The sequence below is a fragment of the Cavia porcellus genome, unplaced genomic scaffold, assembly GCF_034190915.1.
Source record: "Cavia porcellus strain 051 isolate PalLab524CR breed Dunkin Hartley unplaced genomic scaffold, mCavPor4.1 scaffold_11, whole genome shotgun sequence".
NCBI classification, from domain to species: Eukaryota; Metazoa; Chordata; class Mammalia; order Rodentia; family Caviidae; genus Cavia; species Cavia porcellus.
Window position 1 is genome coordinate 52283841 of NW_026947494.1, and position 20888 is coordinate 52304728.

A 20888-nucleotide genomic window follows, 5' to 3' on the forward strand; every position below is an offset into this window, starting at 1 on the left:
TGTCCTCTTGGCCAACTGGACAGACCCAACTTTTAAGCATCCGATGTCATTCTTCACATACTGTGTACGTAATATAGTACTTTGGGGCTCTTATTGCTGAAAGGCTTGTGTCTTTTGGGATTGTGACTTCAAAAAATGGCTAGCGTGTTCTAACAGGGAAAAACTGTTACAAAATAATCAGGGAATTGATCCAACCACTGCTCTGCATAGTAGCTTTCTTCACACACACTCACCGAAATGGCAGATTGCTCAAGCGCTGTGTCATGAATCAATATCTTCCCCAGCAGGGCCTTGCCATCTGGGCTGGATTTTCTTTTCACAGAGGATAAAGCACTTTCACATTTACAGATGACGCTATAAAAGGAAAGACCATAGGAAACAACCCCTCATTTTTTCTTCTCTTTCATTCACCGAAATCTCTCTGGCACAGATCTAAGGCTCTTCATCTTCCTCTCTCTTCACAAGCAGAAACCAAGTCCAGCCAGGTTTCTTTTAATGTATTTTTGGCTGTATTCATTTTTATTTCTTCTGCCAGTCTCCCACATTTGGTCCTTTATTGCGTCACACACATATCACTGAAATTACCTCCAGATTGCTTCTGCTTTCCTTATTAGTAGTCCTGCTAACTAAAGATACAATGTGGTATCTGAGTGGCTCCACCTCTGATCCTTAGCTTCTTTTCCTGTATTTACTACGGTGTAAATCTTCTGGTTTAGCTAAAAATCCCTAACTGACATTTCTGAAAGAATCTACTAGCTCAAATTTAAATGGTACATTATGTTTGAAAATTACACGGCAAAATCTCAAGTATTATATAAGAGTGAATTACTTTGTCTTGTACCTATGTCTGGTGTCTTGTTTCCTGCTCTAACTTGGTTAGAACACTTTCTCTTATCCAGTTTCTCCAGTGCTCACTCTATCACTTTTTGGCTTAAGATTCTCTCTCTGTCTCTGTCTCTCTGTCTCTCTGTCTCTCTGTCTCTCTCTGTCTCTCTGTCTCTCTCTCTCTCTCTCTGTCTCTCTCTCTCTCTTTCTCTCTCTCTCTCTTTCTCTCTCTCTCTCTCTCTCTCCCCTCCCATCCCAGATCCTCAAAGTTGACCCAACACATAAGAGGTTTCAAGCTCGCATCTTTCTTCCTGATCATCACCTCATATTCAGCTCTGACTGCCAATCAATATGTACCAATCCAGACAGACATTAAATCCCAGTTCACCTTTTACAAGGAAGAAGGTCTTTTATCACCTCTTAAAAGATATCTTTTCACATCATACCTTCCTGCCCAGAACTCAATCCTGGATTCTTCATACAGCCTTCCCTGCCTTCCTTGCCCTATTCACCTAATCCACACTAATCTCTATCTTCTGAAAGATTATAGAGCCAAACGCCTATGATTCATCTTGCTTATGCCACTTCTAGACTACCATGAACAGTTACTCAGCCTTAGCCTTACATTTATTCCTACATACACAAACACATTGAAAATTCCTTCATGCAAACAGTTTATATGAGTTTGCAGTCCCATATTTCAACATTATCAGTAGCAGTCACCACTTGATCAATGCTAAAGGGTTAGTCACACTTAAAGTGATTTTAGCAAATCCCCTCTTAGTTGTGGTCTCAATAAGGCCTGTAGAAAACAGAAGGCCAATGTTTCTGTGAGGAAGAGCCTAAATGAAAGAACAAGTGTCAACAAAGGAGTATTTAAAATTCCAAACACAAATGTGCCACACTGAACATTTTACTCTCAGTCAGAGATGAACTTATATAAAATTTTCAGATGAGAAATCCAGACAGTTCTCATTCTCTCAATTCCTGTGATTTTTCTGAACATTAGTGGGACAATGTGTGCATATAGACACATTGCCTGAACCAGGCTTCATGCAGTTTTTGAGTGCTCTCTGCTGTGGGCATAATAGCCTTGACCTTCATTTATCCTTGAAATTTAACAGGCTTTTCCTTACTCTGCAGAAATCAGCCTGACACCAGAAAACAGTAAGATAAACAAATATAACAGTAGAAACAAGAGATGTTATTGATGGTCCTAGTAGGGAAAAATAGAAAAGCAAATGTATTATTTTTAACATACTAATAAATCTTAAATTTTGGAACTTCACCATCAAATAAGATCTAGTCAAAAAAGAAAATGCCCTCTCCTTTACTTAAGGTGACAGTCCCCCAAAGAATAAGCTATTTCTTTTGAAACCAGAGGAAGTAATTTTCTCCTAGTTATGTGTTATAGGGAAGACAGAGGAAAAAAATACACGATAGGCCCCTTTTGCTTCTATTAGAGGTTGTATTTCTCTTCTATATGTTCCCCATCCTGTCAGATTAATTAAACAGATGTCTAAAGTTTATCTGCAGATACCAACCAGGGAAAATGCATGTTTTGTGCCTACCCCAGGAGATGTGACATTCTCTTTCCAGAAACAGAATTTTAAAATATAGAATGAATTTTGGTGTTGAAAACTAAATATTTCTCTATGTGTCAAATCCTTTACCCTTGTAGCAGGATCTTCTCCTGATAACTGCACTTTTACCTTCAATTTTAAAGTTCTTGAAGGAACACCAAGTAGACAGGTTCTGATTAAACTAAGATACATATGTTACTGGTACCAGTTTATTGTAGCATCGCCATTAATAAAGTCCATTATTGTTACAGGGAAAAGTGAAGGTCAACTTTGGTGCATAAATACTTTACCTTAATACAAGTGTTCTAAAAGAAAAAAGCATCAGGGATCTTTAGAGCCATATAGCTCTTTTGCACTTATTTCTCTAATTTCACTATTGATTGGCAATTACAATCCATTTGAATATTCCTTCTCCATTCTTGTGTAAAACTTCCAAAGCAGGAACAAATGCTCCAAAATTATGGCCATACAATCCTGTAAAAGACACAAATAAATAGAAGTCTCAATATTTCAAATGCAATATTTTCTGGCCAAAGCATAATTTGGAGGAGCAAATTTTGGATTTGAATCAATTTAAATGTAGAATTTGTTCTGAAAATTCAGTGAAACATACAGGAGAGTTCATTTTTCATACACTTTTGCTTTAGATAATTTAAAGAAAGAAGAAATTGAGTTTTTAAACAAATAATGGTTGCACAGAAGTCTACCTTCTCTTTGCTATCAGACCCCCCCCCATCATCATTACATGTGCATAGTCAAGCCACCCTGAAAGTTTCTAACTTTTATTTAAAGGAGAAAAAGGCATCAAAATGTTAAGTTTGAAAAACAATACAATGGCTTCAAGTGCTAAAGCTGCCCTTTCACCTTCTTGTTTTTAAACATAAGTTGCTATTTTACCAGCAATTTTGCAATCTATAAAAATGTAACAGGGTTCTCAAAACAACAAATGCAAACATTAGAAAGGCGTGGTTGAACGGAGACAGGAGTAAGATTCAATAATTGTGTAATTACTGGAGAATAAAACCACTACTTATCAGAAAATTAAAGGACATTTAACTATAACAAATCTCTTGATCTCCCTTCACATGGTTGGGGATTTACATTCAAAGCAAGCACCAAAACAACTTCCCTTTCTGGGCACAGCAAAGATTATACTAACGCAGCAGGAATAATGACTCTGAAAGAGTAACTTTTGAGGGATGGAAAGCTCGGGGTGTTCCATGAATTCAAAGGACACAAAGCTGGTTTCCCCGTGGACACCTGGAGGAGATCGGGGGACAGAACCTCCAGATCAGGGAATAAATATTACTCCCTACAAGATTTTCAGAGACCCTTGTGAAAGACAGCAGGCACCTGTCTAGCCCTTTGGGACCCCATTATTGAAGGTCTCAGCCTCTGAGCTCACAGAAAGTGCCAGCAGGATGGGAGCCATTCCACGGAAGGTCACAATCCTTACTTGGAAAAGAAAGTTCTGCCCTTTGTGTCCTGGACGCCTGCCTGCCGAACAAATCCAGGCAGTGTCAGGACAACACCAAACAAACCTATCCGCAAACTGGGAAGGAACTAAAAGTGAGTGGAAAGTCTGCATCCCATGCATAAAACTGTCCTCCCAGGTTCCTGGAGAAGAGCAGCTACAGTCTTTCCGCTTGGCCTCCCCTCTCCGTCCCCATGGCTTCTTCGTCTCCCAGTTACCAGGAGCTTGCAGGACCTCGTGTCCCCTGCTTTGAGAAACCCTAATTTGACTTCCCGCGCCTCACGGGTCCCAGAGCTTGCGAAGACCCCGGCCCTGGACTCTCAGGCCGGCCGCAGAGCACAGGTGAGCGACCGCCCAGGTCTCAGGCTTCAGTCCCAGGGCCCCGCCGCGGCCGGCTGGCGCCTCCCGCAGTGGCTAAGCCGCAACGCCGGGAAGTGAAGACTGGCCCTCGCGCGACCTAGACCAACAGAAGTCCACCGTGGCCGGATTCCCCGTGTCTTTGGTGGGTGCTGACGCCAAGGCAAGCACGAACGAAAAGTACTGTTCTCCCTCCTTGCTCTGCCCAAGTGGCCCGGCTTTGTACTTACGAGTCCACTCTAAGAGGCACCTTCCAGTCACTAGTTCTGAGTCCTAGAAAACGCGTGGCGAGCCCAACTGCGCGCAGAAGGGTTACAGAGTAGCCGCTGGCCTGGGGGAAAGCAAGCCCTACCTCTTGCCCAGGACAGCGGTGAGTGCTTAGGGTCAGGGAGAGCCGAGGCAAGCAGGGAAGGGAAAGAAGCGACGAGACCGGAGAAAAGTGTGGCTTCTAAGATAAAAGCGCAACAGAAACAGCAGTATCCTAAACCTCAAAGCCCAAGTTGCAGAAGTGGTGCAGGCAGCTGGAAGCCGTTAGTGGGCGGGCGCAGCGGCTGTGTGCATTCTTTTATTTTTCCTTTGTGGATTTTCTGCCTTGAAAGGCTGAGGCTTGAACTTCCACCGCAAAAATTTGGGGATGGAAGGAAAGGAGATGATTAGTGGTATCAAAACCGGTGCGCAGGTCAAAATCCGAGACACTGTCACTGCTCACCGACCGGGAACTCCTGGGTGCTCGCGCTGCACAGCTGGAGACCCCCACACTGGGCGCCCGGCTCTGGCCCGCAGGGAGGAGGAGACGAAGTTCGAAAATCCAGGGCGCGCGGAAGCTGAAACAAGTCAGGGAAAGCAAGCTGATACAGGTGTGGATTCCAGGGTGCTGAGGAAGACATAGCGGATGGAGCGGTCCGGTAGCCTCACTCTCCGACTCTTCATCATTGACATCATCGGCGGCAGAACTTGCACTTGATGATCTTCTTAAACGCGTTTTGAAAGTCTTTGTTGAAGTAGGCATAAATGACGGGGTTTAGCAGAGAGTTGGAGTAGCCCAGCCAGTTGATTATGGCACCCAACAGAGTGGGCATGTGGCAGCTGCTCTCACAAAAGGGCAGGACCAGGGCCACGATGAAAAAGGGCAGCCAGCAGAGGATGAAGGTGCCCATGATGATGCCCAGCGTCTTCACTGTCTTCCTCTCGCGGGCTAGAGCCATCTTGCGCTTCACCTCGGCGTTTCGCTCATTTTTCCTTTCGAAGGAGGCGGGGACGCCGGGGGCAGCACCGACCTCGCTGGGTAAAGGCAGGTGCTCTTTGGAGTTGCCCACCCGGTGCACCTCGATCACCTCCAGGCTGGCGCCGTCGTCGCCCTGCCTCACAGCGCCGTTGGCGCACGGAGCCCCCGTCGCCTTGTCCTCCACGCCCCGCCCCCAGTCTCTGTCGCCTGGCTGCCCGTTCGCGTTCTTCCTGGATTGTGGAGCCGGCGGGGTTCCGAGGCGGGTGTCTGCTCCCTTCTTCTCCACCTTCTTGACCGTCTTGCGAATGCGGAAACGCGCGGCTCGGAAAATGCGCCCGTAAAGAACCAACATGAGCAGCAGAGGGATGTAGAAAGCGCCGAAAGTGGAGTAGATAGTGTAGCCATGGTCTTTGCTGATGGTGCACGCGTTGGGGTCCGAGCGGTCTTCGGGGGTGCGCCAGCCCAGCATGGGCGGGATGGAGATGAGGAAGCCAATGAGCCAAGTGAGCGAGATGAGCGCAGCGGCGCGCCGGGGCGTCCTCTTGTTCACGTAGTCGATGGGGTCCGTGATGGCCCAGTACCTGTCCAGAGCGATGGCGCACAAGTGCAGGATGGACGAGGTGCAGCACAGCACGTCCAAAGCGATAAATAGGTCGCAGGTAACCTGGCCCAGAGTCCACTTGTTGAGCACCTGGTACAGCGCTGCCATGGGCAGCACCAGCACTGACACCATGAGGTCAGTAACCGCCAAGGAACCGATAAGATAGTTGGCCACATTCTGGAGGGAGCGCTCCAGGGCGATGGCAGCTACCACGCACGCATTGCCCAGCACCGCGCAGAAAATGAGGGTGCCTAGCAGCAGAGAGGTGATCACTTGGTAGCTGAAGGTCACGTCAGAGATTCCAGTAATGTTGGCTCCTGTCCCAAAGGGTCCTTGGGACGTGGTGTTGTTGCCCTGGCCAAGGCTGAGCACATCCATGCCTGTCCGAGAGCCCGGAGGGGTGGGGCAGACGAGGGAGGAGAGAAAGAGCTGGGGGAGAATCTTCCTCGCCCCTCCCCCTGGGGTCTTCCGGCTCACTCCGGAGAGTTTCAGAGGAAGGAGCTGTGGGAACTCGAGCAGGAAGTTCTTACTGCTGCGGCGTGAGCATCTCAGAGGAGTAGCTTCAAGACGCTCCGAGCCTCCCTCGATACAGGATGCTCAGAGACTCCAGCTGGAAAACCGAAGTTGACCTGAGAGCACCTCCCGGATCTCTGGGTGTCGAAGAGGTAGCTGGGAGATGTGTCTCCTGCTTTCCATGTTACTTTGCTGCTGTCCAACCCGCTGCTGAAGCAAACAGTCTCCAGTTCCAGAATTAGCCAGCATAGAGAAATCTCATCCTCCACGCTCACTCTGTGACCCCTTTCTCCCGCTTCCTTCTTTTCTTCTCTGTCTCTCACTGTCTTCTCTTTCTCTTCAGACTCCTCCTCTCGGCTCCATCCCGTTAGCCTCTACTTTCAGTCTCTCCTTGCTTCTTACCTCCTGTCTGTATCCTTCTGCGCATTGCTCCGATGGTCTCCCTCCCTCCAGCCTTAACCCTCCCCTCCTAACTCTTCCCCAACCTTGAGTGTATCTTTCCCCTCGGTCCCCGCCCTCCTCTCCTTCTAGCCCAGCATCTTTGCATTCAAATCCCTTTTTGTGGACCGAGATTCAGAATTCGCCTACACATACCCGATCTGCTGATCAGACCAACGTTGTAACAAATAAACTCCGCCTCCCACCCAGCCAAACTGGAAGGAGGGAAAAAACATAACGTTTCTAAGGACCCATTGCCTTGCATTTCTGTCAAATTCTTAGAGTCAGCATTTCAGACTGGCGATAGCAAAGCAGAAAAGAAACACGCATGGAGTCTGAACGGGAACGTGGACAGCTCTGGGTCAGTCCACCAATTAGTGTTAATTGATGGAAAGAAGATGGAGTGTATACTAGCTTTTTAAATCACCCCCATCCATTACCTAACAGTCCAACCTGACTCCCTTGAGGAAGATGTTGCCTATGACTTAAAAATTAAATAAAAGACCCTTGGGAATTGGAGTAGCGTATAAAAGGATATGTTAAAGGACAAAGTGGTTAAACAGCTGAATGTCAGAGTGAGGACAATTCAACATACATTCTGCATACACACACCCTTTTCAGTCACCACTACTCTTAATTTCAGTCAATACTGCCACCTGCCAAAGCTTAATGGAAAGTAAATTCAAGGAAGAAAATATTTAGCCTATGTGTAGTATATGAGTCCTGAATTTTCTGTGAACCTTTACATTTCTTACCAGAATCCGCAAACCTTTGGGGAGAACTTGGTGGAATCCCTCCTGGCTACCCTCTGAGCTTCTCTTAACATCCCAAACTGAGTTCAGCACCGGGGACAGCTCTAAGCAAGAAGGACTTATGCCGCCACCTTCTGGCAAATGCTTTAGAGCGCATCTAGAAACGCAGAAATTAAGAAGCTACTGAGGGAATCCAAAATACTGAGAAAAAGAAGAAATGCCATGTAAAGAAAAGAAGCACTTAATTTTAAACATTTTTCTTCAACAACTTCTTTTAGTTTGCTCTTTTGTTCTTAGCCCTGTATAACAACATTGCATAGGATAACGTCTTTCCAAAACCTGCAGTATCTACACTTCATAAGATCTGGAAAGGTTCTTATATATAAGAAACCAGTGCAATGCTTTTGCCAGTATTAGTTTTATTTCCATAGCCTGAACTTCAAAATTCACACATTTCGATGTGTGAATATCTTTACTTCTTATCAGTGGGGAGTGTTTCACCTTTCAAATGATATCATTCAACACTGAAAATAAAGAGACCTCCATGAGTTTGTTCTCATCTGTTTTTTGTTTGTTTGTTTGTTTTTGTTTTTTTTTACCAAGAAATTCAGATTAAAACCCCTTTGAGCAAATATAGAGAGTGGACTTCCTAATCAACTAGGAAAAGCACATTAACACAAGTTTTACTTCTGGGTTCTGCTGATATGCTTGAAGTGAGAGAGACTGCAGAATGAGACTCAAAGCAGCTGACTCTGGATAACATGCAGAGATTCACTATAGAGTACAACAGCCTCAATGCTGTGTTTCAATTTGAACTTTGAATTTCATGCTTTCAAATTTTTCTAAACCAAACAAAAGAGTAATTGTCAAAGCATCAAAGAAAATCCATTTGGACCAGTACATACAGTCAAGGCAGCATGTCTGGAGATGGACTAAACTGGACACAGTTTCCACTCAGTCATTTCAGTGAACCACAGTAATGAAGCTGTCATTTAAGAAGATTCATGGCACTGAAAAGACACAAGTACATGTGACAGTACTGATTACAGACACTGAAGGTTTCTTATAAGAGTGGTAAAGATATTGGTTCCCCTTTTAATATCTCTTCACTATTTAATGGAGCTAAATAGTTTATTAAAATATAGCTGCATGTTCAAAAATTGTAATGGGAAAATATTTAAAATTTGAACTCTCCAAAACTTTAAACAAAACTTTAAATATAGTGGGTAATAAATACAAAAAGAATAAAATAAATTTTATATTTTAAAAGCAAATAAACACAGGTCAAGGACCTGTTTGAATAAGAATTGGATCAGAGAGCACATGTAAATATGTAAAACATGAATAAATCAGTAAATATTACTACAACAATTATGCTTTTATCTATTGGATACAAAATGGTTTAATAACTGAGAAATGTATTTTTATAGTTCAAGAAAGCTAACAATGCTTTAAATCTGGAGTTCATATTCATGAACTCCAGTATTTGCTGTTCTACTTTAATATGCTAGAATGCATATTTTTATCCAAGCTTTTTTAAATTTCTAAGAAGTTAGTATTCAGAAATAATGCACATAAGGCATCCAGTATTTCATTTCTTAACATTTAGAATAAGTTACATGAAGGTATGGACAGCTATTGTGTGAAGATATAGACAACTATTTTAAAGAAAACAAGAGACATTATGGTAACCACTGTTGATCTGTTTCCTTGCTTTGAAATGTGTCACTTATATTGTTTTCTTCTGATCTGCTTTGTTCTGTTTTGTTATATTTTGTTTCACTCTCATTAAAATTTTTTTAAAAAATTATTAAAAGTTGTTAGGCACTCTGAAGAAAACTGGGAAGAAAAGTATCAAAGGATATGAAGCATTGTGAGTTCTATAATTTGCAAATGTCTAGTAGATAATTATGTATGGTTCTTCCATGAGCTAATAATATTGTGATATATAATAAAAGCAAAATGATGTTGTTTCCTTGTTTTCATACTTTGCCAATTCTTCTATGTCTTACTCTTAAAAATAAAAATCCCCAGGTACTCCTGAAACAATCATGCAATCCAAAACTCCTGGTTAAATACTTAAATTCATATTTTTCAAGCCTTCTCAAGTTAACCTAAAGAAAAGTTAGCTTTATAATGAATATGTTTGATGATATCATTTGAAATAAAAATTCCAGTCTTTTAGCTATTATTTCTTCTTGGAATTTACTAGATGTACGCATAGCTTATCAGATTATGGATTTGGTGTATGGCAGATCATCCATCATATGAAATTCCTCCAAAACACTTTAAGATAGATAAATATTTTTAACATTTCACAGGAAATTTGAAACAAGCTCAACATTTCAATGTATTTCTTTGACTAACAATATTGAACAAGGAGATGTAAAGCTGAAATTTTTCTATGAACCTCGAACTGTGTCTTAGTAATATTTGGGGTTTCTCTGTATTATGCTTAGCCATTATCTCCAGAACATGGCATTATTTTTTAAGGAAGAAAGAACTTATATAATAAGTAGTAGAAAATTTGCTAAGAGACTTAAAAAATGATCTCTAAAAGTTCCCATTAAAATAAAGATTAACTTTTTTCTCAAGAAATTAGAACTAGGAATGACTATTTTAAATTATAAATATTGTTCCAAATTGCATTTCTCCCCAATTATCAAATACTAAAGCAGTAGGACATGTACAGTTTTGTAAAAACCTTTTTGTTTGGAAGTCACTAGAGAGAAAAGATTTTAATGAAAAATTCTTGCTTTAAAAATTGTAAAGTATGATCTTTTGATGATTAGTAAAATATTTAGCAAAATCCAATCACAATTTCAGAAAAAAGTCTTCCTTAAAGCTAAGTATATTTTTTGTGTGTTTGTTCAGTCTTCATCAGCCACCATCCCCTGGCCATGTCATTCCTTCATTGCTCTTTCTCTCTGCCAGGCATTTCTTGCAAGCCTGGAATTATACTGGGATTTTAATGCCAAAACAGAAAACAGTGGAAGCCTCAGTCTCTGCCCCCGAGAATTGCCTTGGTTCGTTTAGCACATATGCTACAACACAGCATGTAAGGAGGGAAGCAAAAGTTAATGTGTACTCACTGTGTGTGTGACCTTGAACAAATTAATTAACCCTCCTGTTTCCTCAGTAATTAAACGGACATGACAGGAGACTTTTGAAGATGAAATGATGTACAGCAATACATGTTGCTGGCCCATAATAACTTTCAATAAAGGTTAAACATGTCTAGTAGTAAGAGCATTGCAAAGTAATAATGTTAATGTTCTCGCCAGTGATAATTTCTTGGAAATGTGGAAAAAAAAAGAATTGAGTAGACTTAGTAAAAGAGCAGGGGCTTGAGGGAAATAAGTAAGGCCTTTTCAGGTGAGGATTTATTATGAAAACAGTTTGCATATAGATATTATGTTCTCTGCATTCTCTAAAGTATTATTAAGTTTTCAATTCTCTAGGAAATTCTGGATGAAGGGCAAATAGGAAAAAAGATGTAATCTCTGGATTCTGGAACTTCTTAATCTAAATCAAAAGTTATTGAGGGGAAAACAATTTTAAAATGGAACATGAAAACAGAAGTTCAATAACTCTTTATTGAATAGGGGTCTACCCTTTCCCTGCGAGCTCAACCTTATGCTCAAAAGCATAAAATAAATAATTAAAACTTTAGGTCCCAATAAGATGTTTAAGGATGCAGTAAAAACCTAAGGGGAGTATTTTCATTGTGGGAAATTAATACACTCATAATAATAGTCACAATAAATGTACTTTTTGGGGTACAATTCCCGTACAGTAATGTAGTCTTTTTGTAAATATTTTGATAGTTTGCTTTTGAAACAGTAAGATGATAGTTGAGATGAGATAAATGTTTTGAATGGTAACTTATTCTTTCCTGTTACTCTAAGGAGAATTTGAAATTTAATTCAGTCAAATAATTACTTGAAACAAAATTCAGTTACTAAATTTAATGTCACAATGGGTAAGGGGAAATGCAAATAACGTTTGTATTACAAAATTAAAACTATTCTTGATGCACTATTTTAATCCTTTTTAAGGATTATACTTATATAATCCTTAAGGATGATACTTATATAAACACAACAGTAAATACAAAATACTACTCTAAAACTGTGCCATTTGGTCTATTGGAGCAGTAATGTGTTAATTAAGAATAGTGACTCAGGGCCATTTTCTAGATTCAAACAATTATTCTAGCCTTGAAATTTTTCCTTAAGTTTTTACACTTTACTATACATATTAGAGAATTTACTAAAATATAAAGAATAATATAATAAATATGAGTTTAAGAAAAACTTAAAATAAAAAAGTAATTTCCCATAAAGAATGTAAACATTATGTACCATACATATATACTAATAAACTAAACTAAAATTTAAAAATAAAGTAATAACCATAAAAAATAGTATTAATTCCATTAAAATTGTGTTTACTGTTGAATTCAATGTTTATCACTCCCATGAATGATTTTAAACTTTTAAATCATATGTATGTGTCACTAAGCAGCATAAACATGATATTCAATATGCATTCTTCTGAATTTTTTTATTCAGCATCATCTGTGACATTCTTCTGTGTTGATACAAGTACCTATAGTTCATTTATTGGTACTGTTGTATACATTTAAGTCGTGTGGATAATGCAACAAATTATTCAACCATTCTTTGATTAGTAGACAGTTAAATCATTCTAAAATTTCACAGTTAATTGATGGGTATCTCTCTTCAACAATATAATTTAGAGTAAACTACTTAGCACTTCTCAAACACATTAAATGGGAATCTCATTTGAAATGTTAACCTTTGTACAGTGGAGTTGGATCAGGACTCAAGACTCTGTCTCTACTCAACTTCCAGATGATGCTGTTTGTTGATTCATATTGACCATTGTGTCCTAAAATATCTCCCCATTCAACTTTGTTAGACCTGATCCAATTATTCTCCAAATGGTTCTATAAAATTTCATAACTACTGCTCTGGGTTAAATTGTGTCTTCCATGAGGTGATAAAGGATTCATGAAGCCTGTGAATGTGACCTTCAGAAATACAACCCTCCCAGATGTGATCAAGCTGAAACAAAATCATTGCCAATTAGCATGTGTTCAAGTTCAATAACTGGTATCCTTGTACAATGAGGGAATTCTGGACACAGACGCAGAAAAGAAAAACCATGTGAAGACAGAAATGCACAAATGCACTGAGAAGGATGCCACTTAAAGACAGAGACATGGATTGGAGATGAGATCAGAGACCAAGGAACGTCAAGAACTGTTGCCAGCTATAGAGCCTAGGAGAGCTTCGTGGCGTGAATTCTGTCTTAGATCCATCAGCAATTGTACTGCACCAATACTTTCATTCCAGACTTACAGTTTCTAGAACCACTACAATGCATCTTTGAAAAGCCAGCATGTGCTACTTTGTTACAGCAGCCTTAGGAACTAATACAACTACTAAAAAATGTGCACGCATGATTATTTCATTGATATTGTGTGTTTTTCATGCTTTTTTGCTGGACTTAGTTAATATTATCTTTTGTCTTTATTTAAATATGCTCGTTTATTATTGTTTTTAAATTTCTAATTTTAGAAGTCTATATTGATCTGTTGCTATGCTGGAAATATTTTTCCTAACAGTTGTATCAACTTTTCACTTATTCCAAATATCTTTTGATGAATTTAGATTTTCAATTTAATGAAATTTAATGTTTCTCTCTTTGGCTTATGCATGTTATGACTTATTTTTCTATCCCTTCAGGTCATAAAATACCAGGCAGTACTTTTTCTAATTTCACATTTGATACATCAGTTCATCCACATTTGGCTGTAAACAATACTATATATAGTAGAGTCCAGTTTAATTTTTACTGTGAAAATAAAATATCTAGTACTACTTACTTAATCTTTTTTCTGATGTGCAGTTTCTTTTCTCTTGTATACAATACTTTACATGCAGGCAAGATTTCTGGTTTCTCTGTTCTCTTTCACTGGTCCATTTGTCTGTCTCCATCCCTACACCACAATGAAGTAACTATTACAATAAATTTGACTTATAATAGCTCAAGTTTCTTACATTATTCTTTCTTAGAAGTTTTTTAGATATGTTTGGCTCTTTACTATTACACATTATCTGTTCCATTCCACCTAACATCTATAACCAAAACTGTTGTAGAATATTATTTGAATTGCATTTAATTTATGCAATAATTTGAGAAGTACAGATATCTTTGTGACATGGAATCTTCTTGTTAACATGATACAGTATTCCAGTCATTTAATTCATTCTTGCTTTCAATAAAGTTTTACTTTTCTCCATTAATTGTATGAACAGCTTTTGATAAACATTTTCCCCTACTTTATTTTGTTGTGGTTGTGATTATGTAGATGGTAGTTATGCTAAAAGTGACATAGAGTATAGATGGACACAGAGATAGAGAAATAGAGTAACTATGTTTTAGGACATTTTTAGGTTCATAGCAATATGGAGCCAAAGATAACAGAGATTTTTCCATCTATGTGCCTCTATATAGACCCTGTCGGCTCAGCCTTTACCACTGCAAACATGTCCCACTGCAGTGGCACATTTGTCACAATGAATGAGCTTATATTAACACATCACTTATTACAAAAACTGCAGTTTCCATTAGAGTTCATTATTGACATTTTACATTCTATGGATTTTGACAAGTTTATAGTAATATGTATTTACAATTACACATGAATTATGGGTTATTAGCATACAAATTAATTTTACTGTCTGCAAAATCCTTCATGTTCTGCTTATTGACCCCAGTTTGTCCTAAACTCTGGAAACCACTGATCATTTACTGTCTCCATAGTTTTTTTCTAGAAAGTGATATAGTTGGAAGGAAACAGTGTATAATCTCACATATCCTTCATTCCTTTCTTTTCCTTTCCCTTTTCCCTCCTTCCTTCATTCTTTTGTTTCATTCTCTCTCTCTCTCTCTCTCTCTCTCTTTCTCTGTCTCATTGTAATCCATTTGCATTTCCTCTGTGTCTTTTCTTGACTTTTAGTTCAGCACTCTTTAAAATGGAATAATATTCCATTTTCTGGATGTACCACAATTTATTAATACACTCTTCCACTGAAGAACATTTATTTCCAAGCTTTGGTAATTATTAATAAAGATGCTATAAAGGTGTCTGTACAAGTTTTTGGATGGATGCAAGTTTCTATTTCCTTTGGATAACATCAAGAAATGTGATTATTGATCATATGATGGGTGTAGAAACTATCAAATTGTCTTTTAAAGTGCCTGTATCATTTGTGCAATATCATTAACACTGAATGAGAGTTCTTGAGGCTTCCCATCTCTGTGAACATTTGGTTTCTTAGTGTTCTCATTTTAAGCCATGCTAGTGGAACTATGTTAATATGTCACTGTTGTTTTGACATGTAATTCCCTGGCATAACATGACATGGAGTATCTTTCATATTCTTACTCACTGTGTGAGTCAGATTTCCATTACTGTAACAAATACCTGAGGTAACTGACTTATACAGAGAAAATATTTACTTTGGCTCAGAGTTTTGGAGGATTTGACCCATAATTCATTGGCCCTGTTGTGTTCGGTCTGAGGCAGCCCAGTGCACCATGATTGAGAGCACATGGTGGAACAAGCTGCTCCCCTCATAGCAGCTGAGAAGTAAAGGCAGAGGAAGATGATCTGGAGTCACATAATCAGGATCAAGGTCACAAAATCACCTTCACTGTCCCAGGGCCCTAACATGTTTCTGTGATGTACATTAGTTTTTAGTGAAAGATATAATGTCTGGGTCTAGATTTGTGTTCTGGCATGTGGGTATCCAATTTTTTCAGCACTATATTTTGAAAAGGCTATTGTGTTTGCTTCTTTGTCAAACATTAATTGACTTTTTAAAGTCTATTTACAGGCTTTATTCTGTTGCATTGATGTATAGTCTTTTCTTTCACAAATACTACACTCAATAATTATACACTCACAGTAATCGTGAAGTCAAGTAGTTGACGTAATCTAACTTGGTTCTCATTCAGTGTGGTTTTGGCTATTCAAAAATTTTGTCTCTCCATAGAAACTCTAATAGATGAGTCATCAACATCCACAGAATAATGTTCTGGGGTTTTCATTGGAATTACAATGAAATTATCACATTGAGAAGAACTGATATGTTAACAATATTGAGTCTCTATTCATGAATATGATCTCTCTCTCTCTCTCTCTCTCTCTCTCTCTCTCTGCCTTCCTCTTTCTCTCCTTCCAGGGATTCAGTTTTTTATTGCTTTCATCAGAGTTTTATAGTTATTCTACTGCTAGTTATATAATTTCCTTATAAATGTCTCTTTGGTCTTAGTATTAGAATAATGCTCACTACATAAAATGAGTGAAGAAATACTCTTTCTGAATATATTGCCTGAAACAGATTGTAGTTATTGGTACAACTTTTACCTTAAGATTTGATAGAAGTCACCATTGGCCTCATCTGGGTAAATGATATATTTTTAAAGCTATTTTTCTCAATTATGTCAAGTATACAAAAATGAAATTTAATTTTGAATTGTTTTACTTTGTTGTGCCTAATTTTGATAAGTTGTAATTTTCTTATTATTTTGCATTGCAAATCATCTACAAATACTGTACAATTATTTCTAAATCTTATTTACTCACTTTTTCATTCCTTAACAAACTAGCTATAAATCCAGTTAACTATTTCAGAAATGTAGTATACTTTCTCTGTGATATTAGAAAGAATACTCTAGTGGTGTACAACACCTAATGTTTCTGCATAATAGGCTTAATTGGGTCAATGAAGCAGTACTGTAGGTTCTATTCTTACTTTTAGTTTACAAATATTTTGTTTTAGCTTTTTAATATAATTTCATGCATGGGATTTGTCCACAAATTTCCTTTCTGGGTTTCTGTTACTCTGACACCAAGCCAAAAAATCAGCATCATAAAAATTAACTGCGGAATATTTCTTCATCCTATTATTCCATTGAAAAAAATTGTAAGGCTTTAATATTTAACCAACACTTTTTTTTAACATGTTTAAGTCTGAATTTGTGGTTTCTTTTTGGCTTTGTCTTTTATGATTATGTGTTTTTATTTAATTATTTTAATGGTTATAGGAAAACTGAGTCTTTCAAATTGTTGTAGAAAGAATTTTAATTTATATTCTTCTTAAATCATTTGTTTTCATAGGTTGTTTAAATTAATGATCCTTCCCTTTGTCCACAGTGAGTTAGCCTTTTACCTGATGAGTTGAGTCTTTATTTTACTAGATTATGTCTATATTGGAAGTTATTTCAACCATGCACTTTACACTGAAAACAACTATATTGGTCAACTTTCTTTGTCTGTGGCCAAACAACTGACACAAACAACTTAAAGGAAAATGAATTATTTTGGCTTACAGTTTCAGTACAAGATTACTGTACTGGCTTTAAGGCAGAAACATCACAGTGGAAGAGTGTAGTGAAACAAAGCTGCTTGCATTCTGGCAGTGAAGAAGCAGAGAGACAGGGAAAGAGTAAGAGAGTTGGGGGAAAGGGTTGCTGAGGTCAGGATATAATTCCTCAAAACCTACTTCTGCAACTGGGTCCTACTTTCTAATAGCCCATTCAGCTATGAAGTTCACTAACTGATTCTCAAAATTAATTTTCTTCCTCTACACTATTAGAAGTTCTATGTTCCATTCATTATCCCCTTAAAATTCTATTTAAACATAAGCAATGTAAAACATAAAATACAGTCATGTGTTTCACTGCTCTCCATAGGTACATATAGTACATATATGTACCTTTATGAACAGTTAAATTCCTGTCTTCTAAGATACTTTTGCAAAATAATTACCTTTTATCTTCATTTTGATTTTTGCTCCCTTAGTTAGGCATGATTGTTGTGTTATACACTCAATATTTGGTTATATTTGCCAATGTTTACTAACTTATTTAACCATTATTCCTTCTTGCATCTCAGATGTTTTTTTCTGGGATTATTTTTCTTCTACCTTAAAACTCTGAATTTTTTATAATAGAGTAACTCCTGGTTTATTTATTATTTAAATGATTTTATTTCACCGTTAGTTAACTAATCATGTACTTCTAGTTGACACCTGTGTCTAAGAACTGAAAGGCAGTATTTGAATAACCTTCACCTTATATTGTTGCTGCAGATAACAAACCATTAGTCATTTATGTATAAATAATTTTCCTTTACTTCTGCCTTAATTAAAGCCTTTTTTTTTTTAGCTCTGTAGTCTAACTTCAACTTGTTTAGAGGGGGAGTTATTTTGTCTTATGTTTAGTTTTTCTGGGATGTATTTTACTTCCTGCAACCTAAGACTCATAATTTTTATCAATTCTGGAAAGCATGACTCACTCACCACTCATTCAGCAGATACGACTTCCCCTGAAGTCATGCTACTTTCTCTTTCTGAAACTCTACATACGCTAAGAAGAGAATTTCTTCTTTCCTCCGTGTCTCTTAATATCTGTCGTATTTTCTGTCTCTCTTCTCTTGCTGAGTTCTGGCTAATTTCTTTACATCTATCTTCGAATCTTGTAATTCTCTTTGTCTGATTTGTTATTTGACTAATCCTATGATTATTCATTTAACTGTGTATTTTATGTGTAGGAACTTTTTGTGTTATTTCTTAAATGTGCCATTATTATAATAACTTTTATTTCTATCTTAAGTTTATGTTTCTACTATTGCTGTTAATATTTCAACATTTGATCATTTTGATCTTTTTATAATGTTTCTATTTATTCCATTATTTGCTGTTCTGGGTGTCTCATTCTCGGTGATTGTCTCTTCTGAGTCTCTTTCAGAGTTGCTTGGTTTCTATTGTTTGGTGATTTTATATCTGAGCTTATACATAACCCATTTCCGTTTATGGGAAACCTGAAAATCCTTCTATAATGAAACATTCTTCTTCTAAGATTTTTCTATTTCTCTTTGTTTACGTGTAACAACACTACAGAAAAGGATTTTTTAATAGTCGAAATTGCATTAACCAAACACAGTTTCTTATCTGAAGTTTTCTAAGAACTAACATTTTAAAAAGTAGTTTGGAGCATGACATTAGCAGCCTATACCTATTTTCAAGGCGAATGATACATTTTTTCTGAAGTTATTTTATCATTAATTTCCAATACTACCTTGAAAACCAAAAAATGAAATAGCATCTTTAGCAAGCCATACTTTTCAATATTTTATATCAATGACTTCCATCTTTGATTCTGGCCCCATCACTTAATGGGAAACAAACTAAACAGTGATTTCTCAAGCTATAAATATTTATCCTGGTACAGAAAAGGAGCAATGAGTATATAAAAGCACCTAACTATCACTAAATGTAATGTTGATACTAACATAAAACACAATGATATTAACCTTTTCTATAAGAAATCCAAAAATGAAAATTTGTCTTCAGACTGCCTGTGTATATCTCTTAGTTTATTTTTGGATTGTGCAGTATTTTCTAATTGTTTGGGAAACACAGCTGGACTTGTTAATATTCTGAAGCATTCTAATTGAAGATGGCTGTCATTGTGTGCAGTCTGATCCCATGCTCTGGACTTTGTAGTCAACTGTTTAATCCTCTGTAGAAAAAAACTGAATCAAGTGTCAGCATTTAGGATCAAATATTTTGGCTTCTGGTGCATGAATTACATAACATGATAGCAATAATGTAGATCATGTCTGAGTGTGCACTATCACCCTGGCCTTCTGCTTTCATTACAGTAACTCTTTTTCACCTTCTCATGAAAACAGAGAAGAAAATATTATATAAGGGAACAAATTAAAGCAGTTTTCAAATAAGAGTGCATGAAAATCCCTTAAACAAGTTCTTTCAAATGCACATTTTCAGACCCAAACCACTGGTGATTATGGTTAACTAATTCTTGAGTGAGTACCAGGAATCTGTATATTTTAAAAGCCTATTATATGATTCCAATATCAGTATTTCACAGACCAGTGGAACTAGGTATTAGTAAACAGCTGACCCCTTCTCCATAACGTTCAAATGCACCCTCTTGATTCTCATACACATATATTTAATCTTCACAACAACCTAACCATATTCAATTTTCACATAAATAAATGATCTTTTGCTTTTTTCTTTCTTAATTCTTGGTTACATTGAGAAAGCACAATTCTCAGCTCTAGAAACCTACTTTATGTAATGACCAGACTTTAGCAGCTACTGTTGCTCATTTATTCAAGATCACCAGCTAATGCACTGTCATAGGCAACCAGAGGGAGGGCAAGAGAGATGCCCTCTGTGCAAAACCGAGACTCCTGAAAACATGCTCCAAGGGCTGTCAGGTCACTCTTAGTCATCATGTTCTGAAAAAGTAATCCCTCGTCCCATGGGAGGATTCTGCATATTCCCTGGATTATCTGTTTGACGACTCCCTCAACATCCTCTTTCTGTCTATTCTTAGAAGAGATATTTCAAAACTATGAGAAACTATAGAGCCTTTTCAATCTAAATTTATCCAAATTTCAGAAAAGAAACACAATAGGAAGTTCTTGTTAGTCCAATAGCACCTTACTCTAATAAACCAAGAAATACCTGACATTATTAACCAGGTTTCAAACAAAATTGTGAGTTCTAATGGAAAAGACCCAAAGGAATTCAAACAGATCAAAGATTGTGAAGTTTCTATTTAATTATCTATGCCTTCCTTCTTCTTTTCTTTTATCTATTGACTAGATAAGCACTTAGTGGCATCTACTGTAGTCAGGTAAAAGACCATCTACTAGAACTATAAAGATACAAAATCAAGGTCTCTGCCTTAACTAATTCCTAGACAGTCCAGGGGAACCTCACTGGGAATTGGTAAAGCCCAGTCTCTCAGATTTTCTGTCAATCTGCATTGTATATTGAGCTCCAACTTGTTTAACTGTTGTGCTTTTTTTTCAGTTTTTTTGTTTTTGGGTTTTTCATTTTGTTTTGTTTTGTTTTGTTTTGGTGCTGGGGATCAACCTTTCAAATGCCAGAGAGGCACTGTGCTGCTAAGCTATATCCAAACCCTGAGTTCCAAATTTTGATATTTGCTGATAAACAGGACATATCAGTATTTCTGTACTCAA

The 20888-nt window shown here is 37.7% G+C and overlaps 1 protein-coding gene across 1 annotated transcript; it reads right to left on the minus strand.

Moving 5' to 3' along the window:
* Positions 1–2599: 2599 nt before the first annotated feature.
* Positions 2600–7020, minus strand: Htr1a (5-hydroxytryptamine receptor 1A). Its single transcript, XM_023561915.2, has one exon. It carries the CDS (start codon positions 6441–6443, stop codon positions 5178–5180), a length of 1266 nt encoding a protein of 421 aa, XP_023417683.1. The 5' UTR covers positions 6444–7020; the 3' UTR covers positions 2600–5177.
* Between the last annotated feature and the right edge of the window lie 13868 nt (positions 7021–20888).